The following is a 24,772-nucleotide window of genomic DNA, read 5'->3' on the forward strand; positions in this document are numbered from 1 at the left end:
TTTAGTAAGCACAACAGTGATCTCTATGAAAACATTTGGCATCTTACTAATACTTTCATTCAGAAATAACTGCTGTAGCCCAGATAATCACTGTACATCTACTGGGATAATATCCTCTACTTGATATGCAGTCCACTAAAACTTACATCAAAAGCATTAGGAGATTGACTGGCTTGGAATGAGAATAAAATGAGAGGATATTAATGTTCTGCAAGGGCACAGGCTTCTCTTGCACTGTGCTGGGTGGGACAGGATGGAAAATAATTTTGTGAACATTTCCAAGGATTCTAAGTTGTGTTTTGTTCTGGTGAAGAAAAAAACAAGAGCTTTCAGAAGTATTCTTGAAGAAGCCGAGGGAGAGAGGCTGTGTAGCAATTAGATGGCTAGTGGTGAGAGCTAAGAAGTAGTGCAGAGTAGTGCTTGGGGCAGAGCACTACCGTAAAACTGGACTTCAAAAAATCCCCTGCAGTGGCCCAACTGGTGATCCGTTGAATCAGGTGGGCTCAACGTTGCTAGAGTAGGAGGTACTGAATGACTAAACAAAATGGAGCAGTTCCTTTCAGATCGCTTGGGAGAAAATGGAAAGCTTCTGCACGGAAAACCTTTTCATTGATTTTTTTTACCATGTCCAGTAGTAAATAGAGCCAAGAAAAAAAATGTTTCTATGCTGATTTATTCATAATGTTTAAGAAATGTTTTTTTAAAATTATTCTCCTGAATGAGCTTGCCAGCAGGCATGTTTCCTGAAAGCAATGGCTTCTAACCAATGGAAAGGACAGATTTTATTATTATATCTGGATAAATGCACCATAAGTGTGTTCTAAAGGATTATTCTTACTCAGGGAATAGAATAGCCTTGGTAGTCCTCGACAAAGCTGGAACAAGTAGCTGTTAAAACAAGTTATTAAAAAAAAAAAATCTGCAAAATATTTTCCAGAATTGTTCTTTCCTTTAAAGGAAAGAAATACTTAAAGATTTGAAACAGCATTGATTCCTTCAACAGCTCCAGCTCTAGCTGCATACTGAAATCACTATGGTGTCGGTGCTTTGAAGTTCACATCACCTCAGAGATTTGGAGCTGTCACAACCAATGAATCTGTTGTTGGGAACTTTGTCTATCTGTGAATCTAACCAAATTTCTTCAGTCCTTCTTTGAATCTGAATTGATATATGTGGTATTTATATACTGGGAAAAGAAGATTAAGAAAAAAAAGTTATTGCTGTTTGTGCCATTTTAATTAAATGGTACTGCACTTCAGTTGAAACTTGGTTTAATTATTAGATAATCAGAGAATAATTACATAACATTAAGACATTATATTGGATAATAATCTATTATTATTTGTTATGATTAGAAGCAACAGCTAAGGGCCAGCAGATCCCACAGATCCCATTGCTAGTCATCTCCTGCTCGGGTGGTGTAAGCAGAAACAGAACAGCACAGATCTGGCTTGTCTGGTACTTCTGGTTTTGAATAAGGGTAGAAAGAAAGAATGAACTACCTGTCATGGTTTGTTCATTTGCTGGGCCATCTCCATACAGCTCTGAAGCCAAGACAGCCACTCTTTTCCTCTGCATGCTAAGGAGCTTCGTGTTGCCCAGCACTGTAACAAGGGAAGGTGTAGATAGATTTTTCTCAGCTTTCACATCTGCTTTGCTCCCTCTCTAAGAACTCAAGTGGCTGTCTGTAAGATAAAGGGGCCTCTAGTGAAATCGTTAAAAGGCCTCTGTAACGGACTGGTTGTAAAGAGTGGGAGACAGAGGAATCACTAACACAGAGGGGAAGAAAAAGCACCTGGGCATGCTGAAAGGCAGGGGTTTTGCTAGCCGTTAGATGCCCAGGCTGAGCCAGTGGGCAAGCCGGGCATGGGGAATGGCAGCAGTGCAGGGAGCGCTGTGCAAAGGCGTTGCCTTGCAATAGGTCACCTCTTGAGGGATCCTGCGAGGCTTCGCTGCTTCACTTGCATTGCTTCATTTCATACATTCACAGCGCACTACTTCAATAAGATTGGGAGCTACAGTCCGCTTCTAGTCCACTTTGGAGTCAATTCCATTGGGATTGCTCCACTTCTGTCACTCTTGCAGGTAAACAGCTTATGGACAAAAACCCTCAGTTGCCCTGTGGCTCACTTGTATTTGTTCATCTCCTTTGGCATGTGAAAAAGTCTTGTGTTGCACAGGCATGGACTAGAGGTTAGATCAGGACAGGACCGGATAGATATTTTCCTTTAATTTTTATGATTCTGTTAGCTACAGCTGGTATAAAGTTCTGATTTAATCTGTTAACTCTGCATTTGATTTTATGGAGACACTATTTACTGATAAAAGCACAGTGCAGTCTGTCAGTGAAATCTCACTGCTATTACAAGGTCTTTGAGGTCACAGTTTCTCATCATGGCATTAATAATTTGTATTTGTATTAATTATTTGTCAAATACTGGTGGTTACCATCTGGATGGATTACAAAAACTGCTGTCTGTCCCATTCCCAGAAATCATACAGAAAAAAGAAATTTGAGTAGGTATCCTCCGAAGTATTTTATTCAATAATTGCTGTGATTATTCAATCATGAAGTAAAACCAGATTTCCATTAGAGTTGCATATAGTACTGCTGATCTGGGCAGCCCCCTGCTGCATAATCATGAGTATTTTTTATTTAGTGAATCCCGATGTCATTTGGCAACCTTTATAAGTTTATAAAATCTACTAAAGTTCAAAACCATTTTAGAGAAAGGGCCAGAGTAAACATTAACAACCTCATTTGCTTAGGTTGGGTAACTTGAAAAGGCTGCATAACATCAATGAAAATGCTTTGTCAATCACATTCTACACTAGATTAGTCTTAAAGTCCAAGGAAGAATCAAAGTTCAGCTAAGTATATAAACTTCTGTCTAGCACTCCCTGGTATCACTTCCAAGTTTAACGAAAAAGAAAAATGAAGGAGAAAGAACAGTCGGTAGCTATTGAGGAAATAATAGACTCCTCAAAAATAAAACTGGTGAGCAAATATTTTCTTTTTCTTCAATAGTATAAAGGTGCTAGATAAGAAATTGTGTCTTTCAGTTGCAGAGAACTAACAGTGAAATGCACAAACTGAGAACTCCTCAGGCCTGTTTGCTGCAGCTGTAGCAGTCTTTTGCTGTCACTGCCACTGCCATTTTGAATGTCATACAGGTGCCAGATGAAAGTTTGTTTTCAGTATTTCATACAATATAGTACTTTGAGGCTGAAATGGGCAGTGTACAGCTCTCTTGCATGCTCTAAGTACTCCAAATAGATTGGGTATGAGTGTTTGCAATTTACTTCATGCTATAGAAAGGGTCTTCATAGCATAGAGAATAGAATACTTTGGGCCAGGAGAAGAGCTGTGGTCCACTTTTACACAGCTGCAGCACTCAAAAGCTATGCAAAATGCCCAAATAGCTCAGCTCTGTCTCTAACACTCTAACAGCACAATGTCTAATAACCCTTCTCTATTTTGGGGGTAGACCTCTCTGGTTGAAGGGAGCCAGAAGACTCAAGCTTCATGCAACTGGAGTAAATTTTTTCATAACTATGAAATGAAGGAAAAGTTCCTTTTTTCCTCTTTGGTTTTCTCTTTCAGAAAGGCAAATAGACATAAATGAAAGTATTATTCTAAAATATACAGTTACTTGTATGTAAGTACCTCTTACACACATGGTCTTCATCTCAGAGCTTAACACATGTTGAACAGAGGCAAGAGAAAAGGATAGATGAAACAAGTTTCTAATTCTCCTAATATGCACTCCTCACTAATTCTAAGCTCCTGTGCAGCAGGATCTGCAAGCAAATACCTGCTGTTTGGGGCCACCAGGCAGATTCTGTCTTATCCTGAAGCCCTAATGCGCAGCCTCTGCTGCATGTCTCATGCTGTTGTCTGTATGCAGCAGTGCAAGATTTAAAGTCCTTAGTAGATGACAGATAATAGATAAGGCTACATTAAGCTCCTTGGGGTCTGTAACGTATAGGTTATGATCATTTCTAGAGCTAAACTTTATGAATTTCTGTTAATGGCATTTACATAGGTTGAATAAAAGACTTGTGAGCTCAGATGGAACAACAGTGGCCACTTTGTACTCCAGGCATAGTCAAGCTTCTTACTGCAAGATAGTGGAAACTAACTTGTGGAAAACATAAAGATTTCTTGAAGGCCATTTTGAGAAATAAACTCCTGAAAGATACAATTGCTTTTCTTAGCACCTCCTTCTCCATCAACCAAGGCCTTCTACGACCTTTACTATATGTGTACAGTAGTTTATGAAATTGTTAACAATGTGTTTATATTTATGCTATAAATAAACACGTGTGAATATATCTGAAATCAACTGCTACAGAAAGAAATTCCAACCAAAACAAAACTGCATGGTACATGTTAATCCATCTGAACACACTAGATCACAGAAATCAGTAAATACCTCACTGTTATTTATTCAGATACTTAGGTGATATGTGAAATGTAAGAGTATATAATATAAAGCATATTAAAGGGGTTGTTTAGCCTGGAGAAGAGGAGGCTGAGGGGAGACCTTATTGCTCTCTACAACTACCTGAAAGGAGGTTGTAGCGAGGTGGGGGTCGGCCTCTTCTCTCAAGTAACAAGGGATAGAATGAGAGGAAACGGCCTCAAGCTGCGCCAGGGGAGGTTTAGGTTAGACATTACGAAAAACTTCTTCACCGAAAGGGTGGTTGAGCATTGGAACAGGCTGCCCAGGGAAGTGGTTGAGTCTCCATCCCTGGAGGTATTTAAAGAATGGATAGATACGGTGCTTGAAGACATGGTATAGATGGACTTGGCAGTGATAGGTTGACGGTTGGACTCGATGATCTTAAGGGTCTTTTCCAACCTTGATGATTCTATGATTCTATATTATATATACATAATACGTAATATAAATACTGGTAATAGAGATGTTAGCATCTACATTTAAGAGAAAAGGCCACATATTCTAATCCTGTAAAAAAATCTGGTTTTCACTTGTTCGTCAGCCTCAATTTTTCACTTTTCTTGGTTTTTTTTTTTTTTGTGCTGATGTTTATTTATTGTTTTTAGAGGAAGAATTTGAATGATTTGGTATATGCATTTACATATGGTAGCCAGAGAAATAGAAGTTGGATGGAACCAGGAACTATTGCATTAGCTGGTGTTACCAGTGAAGTAATCTTAGTAAACCAGCTAACAGAGCTGTCATTTAACTGTCATCTTTGGGTTTCAGACCCTGGAGGTTAGTGGGGCAGTACTCTTGTGATGTTTGATTTCCAGCTGCAAATTGGATGATGACAGTATCACAACATCACTTCACTTTTGGTCTGTGTCTGTTATGTTAGTTTTGTAACCAGAAAAGCCAAGAACAGCTAAAAACATATAATTAAGAGATGATAACTGAAAGAAAAGAACTCTCCTGCAAAAGGTTGATTCTCCAGAAAATTCCTTTGCTTGGTCATATTTGATCAGACATTTATCTAGACAATGGACTTCTATGTATATGATCAGGGCAGGAATGTACTGTAACTGGGAATAAGAACAGAGTTCATTTTTCTCTGATGAATAATGAACCAGCTTGATGATCATTATTTGAAGATAAAAAATGAACCAGTTTTCATGCATAATATATAATATGTAATATAATATATCTGAACATTAAGTCCCTGTCTGAGGAGTGTGTAATTATGAGCCATGTTAAAGATAAATATAGAAGGAGATACAATTTGTTCAAAGGAAAACAAGTCTGAAAAGGGAAGCATTTCCTTTTCTGCTGTTCTCTTCAGATAATAAAAAGAGGAACTGGAATATTTGGGTATTACTTATTACTAAAGACCATCTATTTTCAAATGTAAGTATTTTGTATTGCAATTATAAAAGGACTTAAAACATTTAGCTGTGAATGGGATCTTCTTTTTCTAGACTCTAAAACCAGTATACTACAACTTTTTTGACAGTTGACAGTGTAAACATATCTTTACAAAGAAAAAGGATATCACATCTTATGTTCAACTTTCTCCAAGCAACACAGCAATTGCAAAAGAAAGGCAGAGGTTGAACCCCAGTCTTCTCAGTACAGGGCTTGTATTGACCCACAAGATTATTCATTCTGTCTGCAATACCTTTGAATTAGATGAAAGTCACAATTCACTAAAACGCACATTGAAGATACGAGAATTACCCCAGTTTTCCCCTTGTCAAAAATTGGAAACACCCGGTACACCAAATATTACTCTTTAGAAAATAGATTTTCAATGACTGGGTTATTATACACTTATTGATCAACTCACTATTTGGCCAAATTCAGTGCACATTTTGAAGTTCATGTGCAGACTTCAAAGACTGAAAAATAGTTTTGTTTACCTGTCATGAATACAAAGAGGAAAGGAATGACAAGGGATTAAGTATGTGGTTTTTATGTTTTGTACCGCAGTAACACAAATACTGAACAAACTTTTGCTTGATGTGTAAAATGAACTGCGGACACAGTTCCAAATTTAGATTTCTACATTTGGGATGCATATATGGGATAATAGTACAAAACCTTTGTAAAATCCCTGCTTCAATTTTTTTAATTAAAATGAATAAGCAAGAACTACATTGAAATGGATGGATGCTAATGTATTTTTTGTGGCTGAGAAGGAGAAGTAGCGTCATTTTACAAAACTGTTCTTTGAAGTGATGCTATCAATTAGGTTCATGAGAACATGATTTAAGTGGGATGTATTTAGGGGGGGAAAGAATAAAGTATTGTATTAATATTTCACATGTGAACACTTTATTTTAGATGCAGTCTGAGCAAGTACTAATTTTTACCAAGCACCAAAAGAAATTTTCTCTTGCAGATGTAGTACCTAACCTTTCAGTTTAGGCAGCTACACAGTTTCTTCTTGTGACAAGTAAAGGAGCATACCTTATGCTTCACTGTTATTTGAGTTTGCCAAGTCTGTAGGTGCAGTACAGGCAATCTGATCATATGTAAAAGAGCCAATGATCCTCAGGACAGTCTGTACTGCACATCAGCTGCTCTGCATGTATGCCATATTTCTGTTACTGCAGGAAATATAAGTATGTAGACATACTTGTTACGTCACATGTCTGCAGTTATTAACTCTGAAAAAGAAAGGAAGTTTCTGTTAGCAGGACTATTCCTGCAGCTTGCTTCCCACTTGCCCTCTTTTTTATGGGCTCTTCTGACCTGGGCAGAATGAAGATCTCTGGTAGAGGCAGTCTGGTCCTGACCTCTGTATTTTCTGGGGGCATCTTAACCCATCTGATCATACACTTGGGCTTCCAAATGTGACTGTGAGGAAAGAAGACCCTGGGAGAAATGGTAGCTGGAAATAAGCCTCCACTAACAGGACAGTCCATCCTGCTACCTGTTCCCATGTCCCTCAAGGGAAAGCAGACTAGCTGATGCATTCTTTTGACCTGTCAGGACAGTCCAGATGCCTTTGGTGAAAAGCTTTTGCTATCCTGGTCTTTAGCCATTTTAGGTAACTAGAACATGTAAGGTGTCTGCTCTTTAAAAATGTACATACCCTCCATCACTTCCATGATTAGTGACATCCTTTTGGATGTATAGAGAGCTGTTTGCTACTGGAATTAGTCTTTCTAGCTAGTACTGCAAATCCAGGGTTTGTCAATTGTAGCTTTCTTTTATGAATGCATATTAGTAAAATGCAATATAGATTATATAGAAAGTAACTGAACAGTATTCTTTTCAGGTTAAGGGGAAAGCTAAAGAGATGATAAAGATTTTGTTAAAAGAGAAGATATTAATGAAGTGCTCCAAGAATCAATCCTGAGTCTCAGTTTATTTAATATTTTCATTAGTGACCTTGGTACAAAAAATACGTTTATACTGATGAAATTTACTGAGGAAGCAAAAGTAGAAAGTATTGCCAATACAAAGGAGGATGAGGATATCATAGAGGAAGAATTATATGACTGTGATGACAGAATAGTATAAATGGAAGGAATGTAATAGTACCGAGTGCAAGGTCATTCATTTAAATACTAATAACAGGAATGTCTACAGTAGGCTGAGAGCTCATTAACTGGAGATGACAGAGAAAGATCTGGTTACATTAGTTGCTCAGAGGATGACTATAAGCCATCAAAATGATGGGACTGCAAAAAGGAGACAAATATGATCTTAGGATCCATCATGAGAGAGATTTGCAAGAGACACAAGGAAATATCCACTGTGGAATTCACTGGGTACAAAACTTTTAGAATGCTGTAGACAAATAAAGGTGTCCACTCTTCAGAAAAACTAATTCAAAGAAAGGAAGGCAGAGAGAGGCCTGTTAAGACATATCACAGCATGGGAAGTCTGGCTAAAGAAGCATGGCCTGTACAACTTAACAAACCAAAGGCTTATGGTCACTCACAATAATCACATGGCGTTGTTAAACAGTGAACTATATAAATTAAAGGAACACTAAACCAAAACAAAATTTGTCTAGGAATGGAAATAAAAAGAAAGCTTTTTAAAAATAATTTGCACTCATTCAACTTTCAGAACATACTCCAAATAAAAATATTGGAGATGTGAAACCTAATTGATTTTAGACAGAGCATTTTTTTATGGTTTATGAAACGGATTATGTGGTGATATGTTAAATGAACCCAATATCCAGGAAAAGCTTTCTAGTCCAGACTGGTCATTACCACCTTCAGCAGAATTTTTAAATTAAGGAAAATCTAGCTGACTTCAGAAGAGGGTTGGGCTGTTATTTTCTAGCTGTGCAACACTGACTGTGATAGAGCCATGATCCTTACAGACTTGAATGTTTCTGTAATACAAACAAACACATCATGGAAATATTAGCCAAAATGGAAAAAAAAACTTAAATAGTATGTAATCATGTAAGTGAACTCTGTCATGACATAGAGCTGTCTAGGGACTACAGGTGAGCAGGCACAGATGACCCTTATCCATGTATTTTATTATCATATTAAGAATCCTTCTCTTTTGTTCCTGGAAGATATGGAAATGCTATTTGGTTTAAGTCTTCCTTGAAATTACATGGAATTTACCAATAGCTGCCATGCTATGGGATTTGGAATACCACATTATTTCCCTTAATGAGGCGATGTTTTTCCTAGCTTAGTAATGTTTTCCTTTAAAAAAAAGCATCACTTGGTATTAGAGACTGCAAATTGTGATCACAGCTGTCCATTGCTAGACATTCATGTGCGTAATGAACCCTTAATATTTGCCACACAATCCTGTCTGTATAGCAGTTCAGACCAAAGTATTGAATATAACAAGCTCCTCTGGATGAGGCCTTTGCAGTACTTGTCTTGGACACCGCCAGCAAGCACAAGGTCACAGGCTCTTGCGAGGTGCTGCTGAGCTCAAGCCAGGCACTCGCTCAGGTACTTCAGCTGAAGTTTGCTTTTATAATTGGTCTAAGCTTCAAAGTTGAGCATCTTTCAGGACTGAGCCCCATGAATGGAAATTCTCATGTTCCAGTCTTTGTACACAGGCATTGAAGATCCCATGACACTTTATACAAAAGGAAGAACGTTAACCCCAGTGTCCTTGCCAAATGCTAACTTTGTTAATTACAGTCTGCTTTCTTTAATTCTCCTTGCAGTTTTAATTAGATATGGTATTATTCTCTTCCTGTACCACATTGTCACTGGTTATTCCCACTTAACCATTTGCTGTGTTAAAGGTTGTTAATCTTTTGTCCAAAGCTGGCTGCATTTTAGAAGCAGGAAAAATGGCTAATTATACACTGCTATTTTTACTATGTGTGGGCTCACCCTTTCCAAGCCACTTGCATCTAAATTCTCAGACACACACACATAAATATGTGTATCATGAATGGAAAGGTTGGCAATTATGTGACTTACCAGGACTTCTCAGAGCAATGAAGGTGTGAACCAATATAGCTTATGATACCTGCAGGATAAATAGATTATTTCCTGGGACTTAATGAATTTTCATATCCAAATGTCTGTGTTTCCACATCTCTAAACCAAAAGCAAGAACATGCCTTTGATGCAGTGCAATCAGCTGGAGTTTTAAAATGCTTTGGGATTCATCAGGTTTGACAGTGCTATATAAGATCATCATTGTACACATATCATATAATTACGCCATTCCAAATGAATTGTACTTTTAGTAAGATTGCATTGGATTTTTGTAAGATTATGTCAATGTATATATTTATCTTGTAATGTAGAACTGGAAGCTATTTGAAGCCTCAGTACTGCAAAAACTTTCCCTGCTTACTTGACATTGTAAGAAATAAATTTCATTATGGTGTATGGAGTTTTAGTGCATATCCAAACAACTAGATGCATTTTGACACACAGTTTCTATAATATATTGTAATATATATTTTCATTTTGTAATTTAAAAAAGTTATATCCCAGATGTCTAAATTTCTAAAAGAGCTTCCTGCTTTGACAGATGAAAAAAGTATCTTTCCTCATGTTGTATCAAACTTGGCCAATTTCTATTTTAAGATTGTTCTCAGTGTTTAGTAACATTAGCGAGGAAATTCCTTGGGATTTTCCATGCTTGATATCAATGCAGAGCAAATTCAGGTAGAGAGTTTCAACAAAATAGTTTGATACATTTTTGAGTTTGTATTTTTAAAACTCTCCCATAATCAGAAATGTGAATATTTGTCAAGAAAGATGCAGTCTGGTTGGCTTTGTTTTTCCTATGTCGTTTTGAAAAAATAAGAGTTTGGAAATGTCAACATTAGGAGCACAGTGAGGTTTTGTGAAGGAAGGTACATGTGGGAAGCCTGCAGCAGTCACCCCAGGCTTCCTTTGGAGTCAATAAGAAGAAACAGAGGTGATTCAGTTCACTCTAAGTGTCCAAGACAGGCCAGATTAATCACCTCCTATTTCTTCTCCTGATGCTGAATCCTGACATTGAGAGTTATTCCTCACACACGAATTCATAGCAGATGTTTCTATGTGTTACCATTTCTGTTGGAACACAGCACCTATCAAAGGTAGTCTAATTTACTGGTGCTTTATACTCAACTTTGCCCTACTGTAAGTGTGAAAATGCTGTGCTGGCTGGAGAATGAAGCCAGTGTCAAAGGGAGATCACCAGTGGCTCTGTCCCCAGAGAAGCCACTTACCCATTGTAGTGGCCGTTACAACGTACTTCAGATTTCTGCTAAATGCACAGGAAGAAAGAGGCAGTTGATAGTGCAATTGGCACAACTGCTTTTGCACTCAGCAGAATCACCCAGATAAATGCTGAAGGGAGACAGCACACCTAAGTCTGGAAGGGATATAGGTATGAAGAAAAGAACCATTTTTTGTGTGTCCTTTATACGGCCAGATGAGTAAGCTGTTTATTCTGTTATCCAGTCCTTCAGTGCACTGACTGAGATGATGACAGTCTTAAGGAGGGTCAAACTTACCAATGTCTACTCCCCAAGAGTACCATACCTATGGATTATTAAAAATGGTCATATTTGTCACACCTGTGAATGTTTCAATCAGAAAGACAGATTCTGCAGCCCAGAAATTAGTGCTTTCAGATAGGTAAATGAGTAGAGAATTTTGTAGGCTCTTTGTGACAGTGCTGTTGAATAGGATTATTCTCTGATGTTCAAGTTCTGGAGAAGAATTTAGGGCAGTTAAGATTAGATCGAAGTTTCTCTCTAATGGCATGGCAGAACACTGTTTTTTGACACTCTTAGTGATTAACGCATATATGAATCATTCTAATTAGTAAGGTTATTGGATTGTAGCCATCAGTAGATGAATGACTTGGGTTTGGGTTTCATTTTCATCATCTCCACATGGAGTTATGACTCTGCTTTCCTAATGACTGATAAAAATTGCCAAATGATGAAAGAAAAAATGCTGGAGACCATCTGTGTTAAACAAAGATGATATGGGACATTTGGGAAAATATTTCATGCTTTTCACTGTTCAATGGAAGCATTAGTGCAGCCAGACATAGACCATGGACAGATATTCGCTTGCAGCCCTGGCCGTGTAGGATGACACTACCCCACTGGTTCTGCTGGTGGAAGGTGTATGAACTGTTACCACTCCAGACAATGGCAGCTGAGTTAGATGGAAGTACCTTCATCAACTGTGTGATCAAATTCAGCTGAAATGCCTACCTTTGGCTTTAAGTTGAGTTTGCTCACCCTCTTTTGAACCTCACACACTGAAATTCCAGGTGTGTTGCTATTATTTTTTCATTTCCAGCTAAGCTGGCCATTCATGACCTTTCCTTTTGGATATGGGCCTTGTTGTTTGAATTCACACCTTTGTTGATAGACTCTACACATTTAACTATATTTCGAGGATAAAGACGAATTATTGCTTGAAAATCAGAAGTAATCAATGATGTATCTCATCTCATGTGTTTGTATCAAATTGTGGTTTACAATTCTGATTTTTTCATGAATGGTATTGATAATCTTATAAATTAAAAAGATTACTACCAGTTTCATGCAAGTTATTGAACCATTTCTCGTTTGTTAGATTATTTGAGTATATTCTTTTCAGTGGTTACTATATCCTAGTATTTCACAAAAACAGTAGCCTGAACCACATAACAGCCTTATCAAAAGTCCACTGGAATAAGTGTAGGAGTCACAATAACTCTCAATATTTCATATCAGCACTAAATACGAAAATTCTGTTTTCATATAATTTCAATAAGCCAAATTCATTTACATGAATGTAGGAAGTCATTAAACATATGTTGAGAGCTAATATGAGTTCACTCTTGTAATATAGTTATACTATCCCTGGAACAAAGAAAATGCAACGTTAAAGCTGCAGTGAATTCTGTAATACTTGTCAGTTTACCACTCAGGAATGAAACAAAGGTGCTTAATGTGAGAATGTGCTTAGCATTCAAATCCTGCATATTAAACATAGCTTGTTCTTGAGTAATACTCAAGTGAATTCCAAACATTCTTAAAAAAATATTTTCATTGAGAGATCAAATATGTAAGCAGATTTTAAAAACTGACTTGGTGTTGTGATTTCTAATGGTATTTAAGAATTGTCAGTTCTCCTAAGTAATAAACCTCTACAAATGTCTTCAAAAATGAGCATGTTATTTATGTGTATTCAAAAAGAATCCTGATTACTTCATTTCATTGTGGGTTATACAACTACGAGAATTTAACACAAACTAGGTTGTCAGATAATTTAGTAAAGTCATTAACTAATTTAGTAAAATTATTATTTAAAAATGAAACTTATTTACAATTTCAGATTTCATATAAAAATATAGCAAGCACTGCCATGGAACAATTTCACACTGAGCACATAATTAGGAAAGTGTCTCCATTCAGAATAACTTGTGGTAAAGCTCACAGTCCCTACAAGAAGAGAAATGATCAGAGTCTAAAAAAAGCTGGTTCCCAGCAGGCCTGTGGTTGGTGTCTTGGTGACCTTCCTGAAAAATTCCAAGGTGTTTCTGGATCTATGGGTGCAGAGCTGTAAAAACATGTTTTCTTGTCTATGAAAAGCAATTTTCTTAAATAACTCCTAATTTCCTTTCATGAGTTTCTGTCTCAAGTCAGTAGTTTTCCTCACAGTTTTCCTCACTTTTTTCACCTGCTTTTTTCTCCTTTTTGTTTCTTGGCCAGGTGGGCCCAAACTCAATGTCTGAGTCCAGTATGTTGGCCCCGAAAGAAAAAAAAATTGTCTGCACAAACTTTGTATGCATGATAAAATGAAAATAAATATTGCTCTTATTGCCTTAGAAGGCAATATGAATGCAAATCTTTTTTGTGACCCTGCACTTGGACTCTCTTTATACAGCTGTCTTCACATGAACATACGGTAATATATAAGATAATGATCAATGCTGAAAGGTTGGTTATATAGTCACAGAAACTGAGTAAAGTCTGAACTGTTCTTTACAAAACTTCTACATATTTTACAGTTATTTCAGATATGTAGAATTATTCAAGTAAAAATAATATTTGGGTAATTATCTGGAATCCATAGAAACATACTTTAGCTTTACTTCTCTTTAAGTGCATTCTATGGGTTTATTTAAATAAGGTTATTTACATTTTGGAAGGTAATAAGGATAATGGTATACATGATCATATATGTTATGCATGTTAAAACCATTACGTTATCTGGTCTATCCTGACAACAGCACAGTTTCTTTCCTTAAAGCATATTCTTTGATGTTCTGTCCACTCTAATTTTGACTATTGCATCTAACTGGGTCACTGAATCTTTATACTGCTAAACCAGGCACAGTATGAAGTACCAATTCAGAGTTTAGTGATGTGGTTAAAAAATCACTGGGGAGCAGGTCAAAACCAGCAAGGTTATTTTTACTTTCAACTTAATTCATGTTTGAAGTGCAGTTGTGGTAATCCTGTTATTGGAAAATACTGTACAGAAGTAATTAAAAAACAGGCACTGGGGGCCATATCCTACCATCACTCTGCATCTGAAACCAACACAAACGGCACTTAGAAAGCTGCTTATGGAACAGTGGCAGACTGTGACTCTTCACTTTCAATTTTACTTAATACTACATAACAGCAAACTTTCCCTTTAGACACATACACACAGCTTCTTCTAAAGAACATCAGACGTATTCAAAGAAGTTTGCTCTTTGAATTATGTTTTTATTTAGTCTTTTAAGTCTTTAACTTATTTTAATATTTTTTTTCTTCTTTTTCTTTCCTCCCTCTACCCCTCAAGCTATCTAGCAGCATTTTGGATATATATAACAGTGACCAGGGAATGGCACCAGCTAATATGGGTCTCACAAATGCTTCTTGCCCAGCTAATCTGCCAGTAAAAAGGGAACTCACAGGTAAAAGAACTCTGAGATTTTAGTATTTTATAATTTCAGAAGTGATGGTGTTTGTCTTAAAGGTTTAATAAACCTTACCCATGAAATAGATGCCCATAATTAAATTCCTGAGAATTCTGCAGTTCGTAGTTTCATTTAAGGAAAAGAACAAAGACCAAGGAGAAATGTTTTCATTCTGTTTTCCTCTTTCAGAATTCAGAAACCATGTTTGCCCCCTGTTTTTTATGAACATCATGCTTCTAATAAACCTAAATATTTTAGGAATCATAGTGGATTCTTCCACATGTTGGCTCCTGATCAACGATATAAATAAATTATCATCCATTAAATTTGTTCCAGGGTAGAACAAATGGTTCTTTTAAAACCTTACAATAAGGCTATTCAAGGTAAATCTATATTAGTGGATTAACAACTTTAAAAGTTACATTCAATTAATCCAAAGAATGCTAACAACCATGTACAGTTTATTAGTGTCACTCAGAGGAAACAGTGAGTTTGTTCAGTATCTTACAAATCTGATTAACTCTTGCATTATGGGATATACAAATCCATATTCACATTAGTGTATTGTAAGTTTTATCCTGATGTAAAATACAGCAAATTGGAGAAAAATACCCCTCCGTAGCATTTCTATGTTATTAAATAAAAAATGTGCAATAAAAAAATCTTTAGCAACCTGCCAGACTTGCTCAAAAATTTAGTACTGGTAGAATACACGTTTGCTTATAATCTTGTTCAATAATAAAAAGAGTAATGAAGTAAAAAGACTAGAAGGTTGCTCTTTGTGACAAGAGGCCATTTTGAAAAGGTGAAAGAAGTACTGGAATTGCAACTTAAGGACCGTTTTAATAAATGTTACTTTCTGTCAGAAGCAGATACACGAGCAATGGCAAAGGAGAGACAAAAAAAGGATAACCACAATCTCAGTAAGTATATGTTCATCTTCCATCTCCTTAAATGGAATGTATGAGGAATGCTGAATTAATATACATTATCTACCACATCTCTGGTCTTCTAGATCAGCATCTTACTAGGGTAATCAAGTTGAACTCAGTCTGCAAACACAACCAATCACATAGCTTTCTTCCTTGAAATTAATTTCTGTCTCTGACTTTTGTCTTTCAAAATACTTAGCATATTGTAACGAATTTTTTTCCATATCACCTCCTGCTGCTATGTTTTTATTCTACAGTTGTACATGCATCCTGCACACTTTACTTGATGCTGTCTTTAAGAGTTACAGTGCAAAACAGACAAGAAGGGAGGCAAATGAAAAAAACAACAATGAAAATCCAAAATCTTCACACCTTACTTGCTGAAGCACCTGAGTGAGAGGCTGTATCTCTCTATGGGTGACGGAAAAGAAAAAAAAAATTACAGAGGATATCAGACAACTTCTAAATGCTAGTTAAGCACTTAAAGTTGAAGAAATTGTATGTCACAACAGGAGATCAGGGCAGGATTGGGTGAGACTCATGGTGCTCTGACTCTGCTCTGATACACAAGCCCCCTAACCTCCGTAGGCTGGGATACACTTTTGTTTCCTTTATGGAGAACAACGCAGCCATGTACAGATGTTGGACATTTCAGTTCTACAGGAATAGTCTTTTGTATTTTAGGCTTAGAATATAGTGAAATTCATAGTTCAGTGTCTAAATATTAAACTTATAAAAATAAAAAAAATTTTGGTTTATCTAGAACAGAAAAAAAAAATCATTTTTATTGCTGAAGAAAGATTGCCTATAAAATTAGGCAATTTTTCCCTCTAAGAGTAATTTGAAAAAAAAACCGTGAAGGATTCTTTTTGGAAAGTGTTGAATAAAGCAATTACATTTTCCAGTTCTCCCCTCCACTTTTTCCAGCAGAAATAGTCTGGGAGTTGGACTCGATGATCCTTATGAGTCCCTTCCAACTTGAGATATTCTATGATTCTATGAATTTAAACCTAAATTGGTAATTAGTTAATAGCCACTATTTAGATCTTTGTTCTCTGGCTATTCCGTTAATCTTAGAGGGATTTATGGCTTTACTTGCATGAAATTACGTACCTGGAAGTATTCATGCACTGGTGCAATGTTTTAGCAATCACTGTGGACAACTTTCTGCTACTTGGACTTTCCAGAAGGCATCCTTATTCCTGTCTGTATGCTTTTGTGAATTACAGATAGACCATGTAGGTTTTTAGGCCTGTTGCTAGCACATCTTCCCTGAAGTGCCAGTGCAGCTGCTGCTTGTCTTGTTTGGGTAGGAATGGGGATATTTTGCTGGACTGGGAAAGGTGGTGGGTGGGTGTTGTCTGGAAGTGTGAGAAGGGAAAAGACAGGCACACACATACATTAGGGATGCCAGGGCCTACCTTTGCCTCCGTTGTTTATTTTGGTTCTGAGATCATCCTTCCTGAACACAGAAGACATGTCTGAGAACTGTCCCTTACCACTGGCAACTGAGCTGAAGGTTGTGTGCCAGGATGATAGCATGCAGACATGCAACTTCTCTTCTGGTTTGGCTCTAGGTGTACACTTCAGAACTCAAAGTACCTCTGGAGATAGCTCTACTATCTGATGGCTTGGACATATTGATTACATATAAAGGGTTTACTGGTGCGATTTACTCTTTTATGAGTACCGGTTTTTTACAGATGTTCTGAAAAAGCAATTTTCGAAACTTGTTTTTTACAAACACTTGTGTTTCATGTTGAATTAAGGTCTATGTTTTAAAGAAATGTTCTTGTACCTCCTCATACCAAGGAGGAACTAGAAAAACGTTCCTTTTGAAAAACTGTATCCTCAATGACAACTTGAAAAGGGATTCAGATCTAAAAATGGAACATCTTCTTCTTGTAACAGCAAGAGTTTAAACCATTACTAAATGTTTTTTCGTTTTGTCTTTTTTTTTTTTTCCAAACAGAGTATTAAGGGTATAATGTTTGTTTGCTATATGGTCATCATGTCCATGTAGTTTACAATTTAGTTTTCTGGTTTGGCTTTGGTATAATTTAGTACTTGAAATATTATTGATAGCTCAGGATACCACTGGAACTGCAACAGACATAAATCAGGAAAGTTCTATTGAAACACTTTTCTACACTTCAAAATTTCCCCCCTAATTCACTAACATAATTATTTGGAGTTTATTTTCAGGAAAAAACCACAAAAATAGAAAGAAAAATAATATTGTAAGTGTTCATTTGTAAAGGAAATTTTTTCTTTGCCTTGTTTTATAGCCAATGTTTAGTTGACTACTTTTTGATGAATTTCTCACAGAGCTTTTCCACACTGTAAATGTTAATTAAACAACAGCTATTATGCCATATGACTGTACAGTTAATGCACACTTTTTAACTCTTTTTACCCTGCTATTATTTTGCCAACATAACCAAAATACATCTTTTAAATTGCTCGATTGCTCTGTGCTTTGGTACACTGTTCTCCTACAAGATCCAACACATTCATGCCAATGGGATGCAAGGGGTCACTTAACAGTACACTCAGGAGTAGATTATAACCCTGTCTCCTGAATATGTGACTCATGACTACAAAACCTGAGATGCTTTAATCTGTTGAGTGAAATTCCTGTTTTGAGAGAGAGTAAGGCAAGATAATACATCTCACCAAGGCAGAGCACTTCACCAAGGTAAATAACAACACCTAGGGAGTTCCTTGAGCTAGAATCAGCTACGGAGGAAATAGCTGACTGCCACACAAACCTAAAAGAGCCTCACACAAACAGGAAAAAAAATACCTTTATGTATTGGAGGAAGTAAGAAACTAAAAGTCATCTATGTGGTGGGGCTGAAACTGAAAGCAATAAGTTCGTATGACTGTGAGAAGGTTGAAGTCAGCCTAGGAAGACCCACCAGGCTTCCCTTGACTGCACACTTCTAATTTAACTCTACCAGGCTCTAAGGGCTGGCTTTTTGTACTTATATTCAGAATTAGGACATCAAACTTTAAGTGCACATCTCCATACACGGATGAGGGGATCATGTATTCATGTTCTAGGCTGCCCTGCGTGGGTCAGCTCTGGTCTGACAGAGTATAGTGGCATTAGAATACTGAGCCCAAAGTAAGGTCTTCCAAGAAGAAAGGGATAACAGAAATGGCTCAATGCAATACTAGTGATGTACCAAAGCTGAATCCTGTCCACTCAGTGAGGTTTGGGTTGAGTCAAAGTACAACAAGGAGGGAATGGACAAAAGGGCAAGTTCATGCCAATAGAACAGCACGGCTGGTTTCTGACAGCTAGCAGTACCACAATGGGACTCCTACAACGTTTGTCCTTCTTCCTCCTCAAAACATTTTTTTCTGGTAGAAGGAGAACTTTTTGCCATTTGTACAGGATTTCCACTTTGTCTTTTAGTCTTGTCATAACTAGGCTACCCAGGAGATGGGTATATACAAGAAATCCCCCAAAGCAATATGTCCTTCAGACCTATCCACTAGAAAATGAGATCTCTGCATGAAAAAGCAGCTGGAGAAAAACTAGTGAGAAAGCAGAGGAGAATTCTCTCTAAATGAGTGAAATGGAAAGCAGGAAGGTGACAGACCCTTTGTGCAGAGAAGGGGCACACAATCCAGTCTAGATACCAGTCCAATGCTGATAAAGTGGACTGAGAGCACAGAGAGGGGGAACTAATTTTAAGAGGTTTATCTTGTTTTTTTTTCTTTCTAACTAAACTGCAACTAAACGAAGATGCCATACATAGTTTGTCTTAGGAGAAGCAGAAATTTCAATACAGATTTTTTTTAATTGTTTAAATTTATGTTTTAAAAGTTATTGTAAATACACTTGTGCTGTCCATCATCAAAGGAAAAAAATTTATTGGGGATGAAGTGTTTCTAGTACACAGTGTTTCTAAGTCTCAATGAAGGGATATGGTTGCAGTTATGTCCTCTCTGTGGTTTGCAATGCCGATAACAGTAGATAAGGGATAATGAAGCTGTTAACCATGATCTGTAGCAGGAGTTGTGACAAAATATGAAACGCTGGATGAGTTGTCTTGTGTCCCTGTTGAAGTCATTAGCAAATTCCACTAAGCTGAAAACTCCATTGTGTGGGAGCAGGGTGGAGAAAGGATACATAAACATCAGAAAAAAAAAGGAAGTGTTAGCTCACATTTAGACAATATGTGACTGTTTCATTCTCTAAGACTCTAGGTGTAAATGGGGGAGAAACCTACAGGTAGGGTAAGATACAGAGATGGTACTAATCATGGAGTTTGTCAGAGACAGGTAAGAGACCATGTTCGGCCATCTCTTTGAGGAAGAAATTTTCTGTACATCAACTGACTTGTTTTTAACTAATTGAAATGTTTTATGTTGAAATTCTTCAAGAATATTTCACCATAAAAATAGTATCTGTTCCTTTTTAACAGTTGAGAGAAGAAGAAGGTATAATATTAATTACCGAATCAAGGAGCTTGGCACACTCATCCCCAAGTCTAATGATCCGTGAGTTCAACAGTCTTTCCTATAATAATGTTTATAGTTTAAATACAGAGAAAAAAAAAAAAAGACAGTTGCATATACTGGCTATAGGATTGAATAATGGGATATGAAGTCTTCCAAGCCAGGTCAGTGGCTCAGATCAGGCTGTCAAAGTAACAAACCTTTGACAGATTTTTGGTGCCTGTTGGGAAAACTTATGTGAAAGGATAATAAAATGAAAACAATTCCAGGGTGTTTAAGAGACTGCCACATCAGGGAGAAAAACAAAAACCAAACAAAACCAAAAAAAAGAAAAAAAGATGAGCCAAACAACAGAAAGCCCAGCTCTCTGTCCCTGGGAGCAATTTTGTGGTGTCTCTGGAGAAGGAAGGAGTGATGCTTTCAGCCCTTGCCATGGGCCCTCTAGTGGGATAAAACAAAATGCATGTTGTCACTGTCTGCCCTTTGCTTAAGAAAAAAAAAATCAGCTTAAGAGTCTGTAGACTGAGCATTTTTCAAAAGTCCTCCACTCAGTGCAGGGAAAACAAGAGTCTTAAAATGCAAGGATAAAAATAATAATTGCTATAATTGCTATAATAATAGCATTTTATACTAATGCATATGCTTACAGTAACACAAAATGCATATTGCTTAAACTATACCTGCATTCCCTTAAAGCTTATATTTGTCATCAATATGAAAAAAGCTGCCTCGGTAGGAAAGCCTATTGCAGGATTAGCAATAACAATTCAGTGTGATACTTAATGCTGAACTTTAGCCTCAGATTTCTCATGACACTCAGGGAAGCCTTAAGACCATGTACTAGCATGATTGTGACTTGCATAAAATTGATTATACAGATTTTGTCTTTATCATTTGCATGTCAATACAGACCTGCATGATACTTCAAACGAAAATATCTATTGATGTTTCAGCCTTTTTTTTTTTCCTTAGGACTGAGAAACTTTTGATTATATTAAGAATTTCTGTAACAATATAAAGCTGTGTGAGACTTACATAAATACAAGGTTGGCATAACAAGCCACTTGGAGTGAAATCACCAGAGAGAAAGTTAACACACCACATCCATTTTAGAGAATTCACGAACTCAGCTCCTTCTACAGCATCCACCCAAGATTAGATAAATGGGCATGCTCTTGCTATTAATATAGAATTAGGTGTTACAGCTAAGTGAAAAAAAGAAGTGCTTTAAGTAACTAAATAAAGTTTTGGCCACATGTGATCCGTTGCAAACACAGACTGGTAGAAAAGTTTTAATTTTGCTGGTGCATCTTTCAGTATTCAAGACCATTTGGGCAAATAATTGAAAGATTTCTCAGAAAAACAGTGGATGGCACTGTTGGTTTGCAGCTATAAAGCAATAATGGAAGCAAGTTATACTGCAATTAGAAATGGGCATGAGGTACAAATTCCAGCTGCAATTTTTGATTGCCTACAGAGGTGTTTCAGTTACATGTTTTTGTCTGGATTCAGGCTTAGTTTATGAACTGATTCAAAACATTAATACTTAGAGCAATCACTTAAGCTCTTCTTAAAATGAATAATCTGGACCTGTAATTTTGCTGCAGTAAGTGAATGATGGATTCACAGATTTTGGTGTTGTTGCCTTATGAAAAAGTTTCAGGTATAGATCCTGAAGACATCGCCTTTTCTTGTTTTAGTCTGCAAACCCATGACTGAGTTCAACAGTGTGACAGCCCCAGAGTGGCTTGTGTTTACAAAAGCACAAGGTGAACTTAAGTGGCTCACGTTCTGAGGACTGCTGTCTTCAAAAGGCTGGTAATCAGTACTCCTTCTGAAAAAAAGCCTATTTAAAAGCTTTCAAGTTGGTGTTAAGAAAAAAGAGGCATCAAAAAGTACAGGATGCTTTTGAAAAACTAGGTTATAACATAACTTTGCTATAGCTTGGTGCCAGGTTAAAGTAATCCAAAGAAGTGTAAACACTTTTTTTTTTTTTTACATTTGTAGGTGCAAATACATTAATTTGATCATGTTGTTTTGTTGGCTGAGCAGATCAAAATTATTATTTCTTTCTGGTATGGTCCTGTGTTGCCAAATCATAACTCAGTGTCCTTAGCCTCTTTCAGTTCTTGCTTTTTCCTTCATAACACCTTACTGTGCCCCCAATCTGCCCTCTTCTTTGAAAGAAAGAGATGTATCATCTCTTACAATACTTTATCTGTAATATTTTATCACACATAGCATTTTCACCTCGTATATTGATTTTAGAAGATTCTTCTTATAGTGGGAACATAGCTGGAAAAGGAAAAACCTTACTGATGCTTGGACTAATGACAGTGAAGCAAATCAGCCTTTGCATTGAAGAGCAAATACTACTATAACTAAGCCATTGTGGTTAGCATGCCTGTCCCAGATGGCTTGCTTCAAGAAGATTGCATTCAGACTCAGGAACAGAAAAGGACATTTTTGATGCTATTTGGAAACCTTTTATGATTTATATTTCTTAGAAGTGGTGTGTGGGGTTTTTATTTCACTTTTGTTTTGTTAGTTATATAGTGAACTTGTTTGGCTCCTGCAGAGCTTCCACAGGGACTTTCTTTTGACTGGCTTAAACCCCTCTTCTTTACACTTTTTTTTTTTTTTTTAATTTAATGATGAAAAGTGTGGATTACATTGCTTAAATGAATGGGTGTTTTAAGTTCACTTCATCAGCGTTAGAAAATGGAGATAAGTTGCAAAGAACTTTGACTCTTTTGTTTGATTTTCAATGCTTAGATATCTAAGTGGTAGATGATTCAGAAATGCAAAACAGTTATACAGAATAATTCAAGAACACAATAAAAAAAGGCCCACAATACCCAGTCATATTTTGCTGAAAAACTCATAACCTGCTCCTTTGAATATACCTACCTTTCCATTCATGGGCCCTTTGTGTTCAGCCTTTCAGAACCCAGTTTTATGTGGTTAACAGGACTTCACGTTGTGATAGTCTGGAAATGCCTACACAAGAACTATTTTCTGGTAGCTGAACAAGGATTGCCAGAAATACTAAGAAAAAAAAATCTTTCCTTTAAGAATTCTAGTCGTTTGACAGAACCAAGATGTTAAGGGAACCACTGAGGATTTGGGCAGAAGTAGTGGGTTGCTCTCTCTCTCTCTCTGCATCTGCCTGTGCCTGACCTTCTGTCTGTTGTCTGTGGACAGACCTGCTAACACCCAGCACGGCCACATTTCTTGTAAAGGAAAAGCTTGTGTACACTCATGCTATTATAAAATGGAAACTTGCCGCCCCTTTCAGGAGAATACACCTTGTAATTGTGCAGGTCATCAAAACAAGTACAAAGTCCTTCAAAGTATTTCTTTGAGCAAGCATAGTTTAAAGCTAATTTCTCAGAAATAGGGAAAGAAATGGTCTACAAACATAGTTTCAGCTTCACAAATGTATTTGTTATTAGTAACTGCTCTGTGGCTGGCAAACTCTGTGACTATCATCCTCTCCCAAACTCTGGTTTTGTTAATTAGTTTTAATCTTAGATAATCAGATGCTCTCGTCCTTCCTACAGGAGTTTAACTTGTGTAAACTAGTGAAGCTCCTTTGACTTCAACAAAGTCACGTTAATGGAAATGAGCTGAAGATCAATCTCATGGCTATGTTTCTTTTCTCCGAAATGAGAAACTCTCCTAGGTGAGAGTTACATGTTTTGGTGTGGACATTTGAGATTTGTGGAGAGATTCAACTGGTAAAGTCAGGAGGAGCTGGGATTCAGAGACTAATAAAACAGAATGTCTTTTTTACTCATTTGCTACTTTTCCAGGCAAATCATGTTAAGTGTGGTAGACCTCTGTTAACTAAACTAGATAACACATGTGTAGCTTGCTAAAAATTTCAAATTATTGTACCATATGCAAACAGAGAGGCAAAGACAATCCTCCTTTGCAGAGGTCATCGCTGATGACCAGACCTGCAAAACTTCTTAGTGCTCTCAACTGACTTGTTTCACGTGTAGAGTTTCCCATGTGTTTCAATACTTACAGGATGGAGCCTTACATAGATACAATAAAAATGAAGAATAAGAAAAAAAAAAAAAGAATTAATAGACAGTGAAAAAGTAAAATGAAAGAAAGAATTCCTGCTGTCTCCAAAGACTAGTTGATCTATATCGAACTTCGTAGGTTCCAAACAGTTATGAATGCAACTATTTTGTCTGTTTTAATAAAGCAATTTCCAATAAAATGACTAACAACTGCCAGCGGCTGCACAGTTTTTAAAGGTTCTAATGGAATTTTAGGAACGGAATTTGTCATTTCAAATTTTACCCGTATTATATATTGAGCAAGCACAATGTATAAATCTCTAAAAAGCAAACCCCACAATTTCCTAGTGCCACTTTTATCATTTTTCAGATAACTTTATTTGCACCCAATTTAGAATTCAGGATTTTCAGAGAAAAAACAGAAAACCAATAACTGATCAGAGAATTTCTGAATTCTTCTTATGCACTTGCTGTGCTTGGATTTAATTCACCATCAAATGCTGAGGTGTTTTTTTCTTCCCAT

The 24,772-nt window shown here is 36.8% G+C and overlaps 1 protein-coding gene across 3 annotated transcripts in view; it reads left to right on the top strand.

The window, feature by feature from the left end:
• The window catches only part of TFEC (transcription factor EC), a 99,820-nt gene that overhangs the window by 65,448 nt on the left and 9,600 nt on the right, over nucleotides 1-24,772 (top strand). For 2 of the 3 annotated variants that reach the window (XM_087764876.1, XM_087764878.1), the window contains exons 4-6: nucleotides 14,693-14,807; nucleotides 15,677-15,733; nucleotides 20,182-20,257. In XM_087764876.1, the coding sequence (XP_087621002.1) occupies nucleotides 14,693-14,807; nucleotides 15,677-15,733; nucleotides 20,182-20,257 (248 nt within the window). The remainder of the gene's footprint in view (nucleotides 1-14,692; nucleotides 14,808-15,676; nucleotides 15,734-20,181; nucleotides 20,258-24,772) is intronic. The other variant, XM_087764877.1, reaches the window with a different exon arrangement.

The sequence above is a fragment of the Nipponia nippon genome, unplaced genomic scaffold (genome assembly GCF_047370975.1).
Source record: "Nipponia nippon isolate SJK-2023a ecotype South Korea unplaced genomic scaffold, ASM4737097v1 scaffold_3, whole genome shotgun sequence".
NCBI lineage: Eukaryota > Metazoa > Chordata > Aves > Pelecaniformes > Threskiornithidae > Nipponia > Nipponia nippon.